The 2,563-nt window shown below is 51.6% G+C and overlaps 1 protein-coding gene across 1 annotated transcript in view; it reads left to right on the top strand.

The window, feature by feature from the left end:
* The window catches only part of malrd1 (MAM and LDL receptor class A domain containing 1), a gene marked incomplete at both ends in the record, with an annotated part of 14,806 nt that extends 13,015 nt beyond the window's left edge, over positions 1-1,791 (top strand). Inside the window, one exon of the mRNA XM_079754647.1 lies at positions 1,786-1,791. Coding sequence (XP_079610773.1) covers positions 1,786-1,791 — 6 coding nt within the window. The remainder of the gene's footprint in view (positions 1-1,785) is intronic.
* Between the last annotated feature and the right edge of the window lie 772 nt (positions 1,792-2,563).

Genomic DNA, 2,563 nt, shown 5'->3' with positions numbered 1-2,563 from the left:
AAAGACAGACACTCACACACAGACACTCACACATACAAACGCAGACACACACAAACAGACAGACAGACAGACAGACAATCACAGACACACACACACACACACACACAGAAGCACGGCTGCAGACACAATGTGTTTGTTGCTGTCTAGCTATTTCACGCCCGGCTTGTGTTTGCCAAGGAATTCAACTGAAATTCTCTTGGAAAATACTCACACACACACACACACACACACACACACACACACACACACACACACACACACACACACACACACAAACACACACACACACTCACACTCACACTCACACTCACACACACACACACACAGACACCCTCGTCTCCCATGTACACCTCTGCTGTCATCACTCTCTGCACATTTGAAGTCATAAACACGACCTTGGACCCAAGAACTGGTCCCTCTGTCAGCTCTGCGCCTCCCGGCCCAGGCCACGTCCAGAGCGCTGTTCTGGGGTCTGATAAACGAACAAAAGGAAATGTAAAGTTGATGGGACTTGGGTTGGTGGGTGATCTAGGGGTAGGCGGAGGAAAAGAGATGCGTCTTGAGATGGGACTGGGAGTCACGGATATGTGCTGGGGAGGGTGGAGAGGAGACCGGCTGAGGAGGATCTAAGAGCCCGGGGGGGTTGATAGAGGGAGAGAAGGTCAGAGAGATATGGGGGGGGGGGGGGGGGGGGGGGGGGCAAATGGGGCAGGGCTTTGCAGGTGAGGACCAGGAGTTTGTGGTGGATCCGGTGTGAGATAGGGAGCCAGTGGAGTTTTTTGAGGACTGGGGTGATGTGGTGCCACGATTCAGCGTGAGTAAGGAGACGGGCTGCTGCGTTCTGGACCAGTTGGAGTCTGCTGATGGCGGTGGTGGTGATGCCGGCGAGGAGTGAGTTGCAGTAGTCGAGGCGGGAGGAGACGAAGGCATGGATGAGTCTTTCGGCAGCGTGGGGTGTGAGGGAGGATCTGATCTTTGCAATATTACGGAGGTGATAGAAGGAGGCTTTGGCGATGAGATGGGATTGGAGTTGTGTGGTGACGACGCGTTCAGGGGTTTTGGAGAGGAAGAAGAGGTTGGAGATTGGGCAGTAGTTACTGAGGGAGGAGGGGTTGAGACCGGGTTTCTCGAGGCCGGGGGTGACAGCAGCAGATTTGAAGGCAGAGGGGACAGTTCCATGGGACAGTGAGGAGTTGAAGAGCTTAGTGAGGTAAGGGCAGAGAACGGGGAGGCAGGACTTGAGCAGGGGAGTGGGGAGGGGATCGAGGGAGCAGGTAGTAGGTTTGGAGGAGCTTATAAGTTTGGAGAGTGCAGGAGGGTCCGACATCATTTTTGGATGATGTCGGACCAGAGACCACCTCTGGTTTGATTTCAGACCAGAGACCAGTCTGAACCAGTCTCAAGCAGTGAAGACCAGTATAGACTAGTATAGACCAGTCTGAAACTGTGTGAACCATTATAGACCAGTCTGAAACAGTATGAACCAGTATAGACCAGTATTGACCAGTCTGAACCAGTATAGACCAGTCTAAACCGGAAAAGACCAGTGTAGACCAGTATAGATAAGTATAGACCAGTCTGAAACAGTATGAGCCAGTGTGGACCAGTCTTAACCAATGAAAACGAGTGTAGACTAGTATAGATAAGTTTAGACCAGTCTGAACCAGTATAACCCAATATGAACCCCACACACACACACATAGACCCACCTCTGGTCTGACATCAGACAGTAGGTGGTCTCTGCCCTGACTCTGGGCCCCTGGCTCCTCCCCCTCGACTCCCCAGCCTTGAAGTGTTTCCCCTGCTGGGACGTGGTACCACAGCGGTGGGACCAACACATCACCTGGTGACCTCAAGCTGTCAAAACAGTTATTTCTCATCGGAAGTGGAGGAAAGATTAACCTTCTCCTGAGGGGTTTGAACACCGTTAGCTTCAGATGCGCCGCGACGTGGCTGGAAGTGGTGGAGTTGATGGCCAAAATAACCTAACAAACACACCACATATACAGTACAGATATAGGCACACGTTAAGGCCCATAGTGAAGACATGTCCCAACAATAGAGGCCGTCAGATGGTCATCTGCTGATAACACTCGGCCACAGCCCGGGATGCTCAAGGCCAGGCAGGTGCTCTCGAGAAACCCCCACACCAGCCTTGACACACACAACTCGCAACACACAATTCGCTAGAAGAAAACACATGATACACCCAGAAGGACATTACGCTCATTCGAAGCAGAACCTCTACGGAGGCGAAGCTCCGGACGACCTCAGCGCTGTTAGGGACTTAGACATTTTCGCTCGATCGATCTCTTACACTCTATAGCTCAGTATAACCTTTTTCACCTTACTAAATAAATCCGAGGCCCTCGTGCCGACAATTTTATCTCCTCTCCGTCTCAGTTTATCTGTTCAAGTAACTAGGCAGACTATTTTTCCCAACAGAGTGAGAGGGAGGGGTCTGAGTGAATATAAACGTTGTCTGCTTGAGCGTCTGCTTCTCATCAATACGTCCTCTTCCTGTTCACAACAGGGCTGGTCCCTGCTTATGTCTGCTAGTAGC

The sequence above is a fragment of the Pollachius pollachius genome, assembly GCF_949987615.1.
Source record: "Pollachius pollachius genome assembly, chromosome: 17".
NCBI lineage: Eukaryota > Metazoa > Chordata > Actinopteri > Gadiformes > Gadidae > Pollachius > Pollachius pollachius.
The sequence above is the reverse complement of the archived record's forward strand: the minus strand, read 5'-3'. Positions and strand labels throughout refer to the sequence as shown.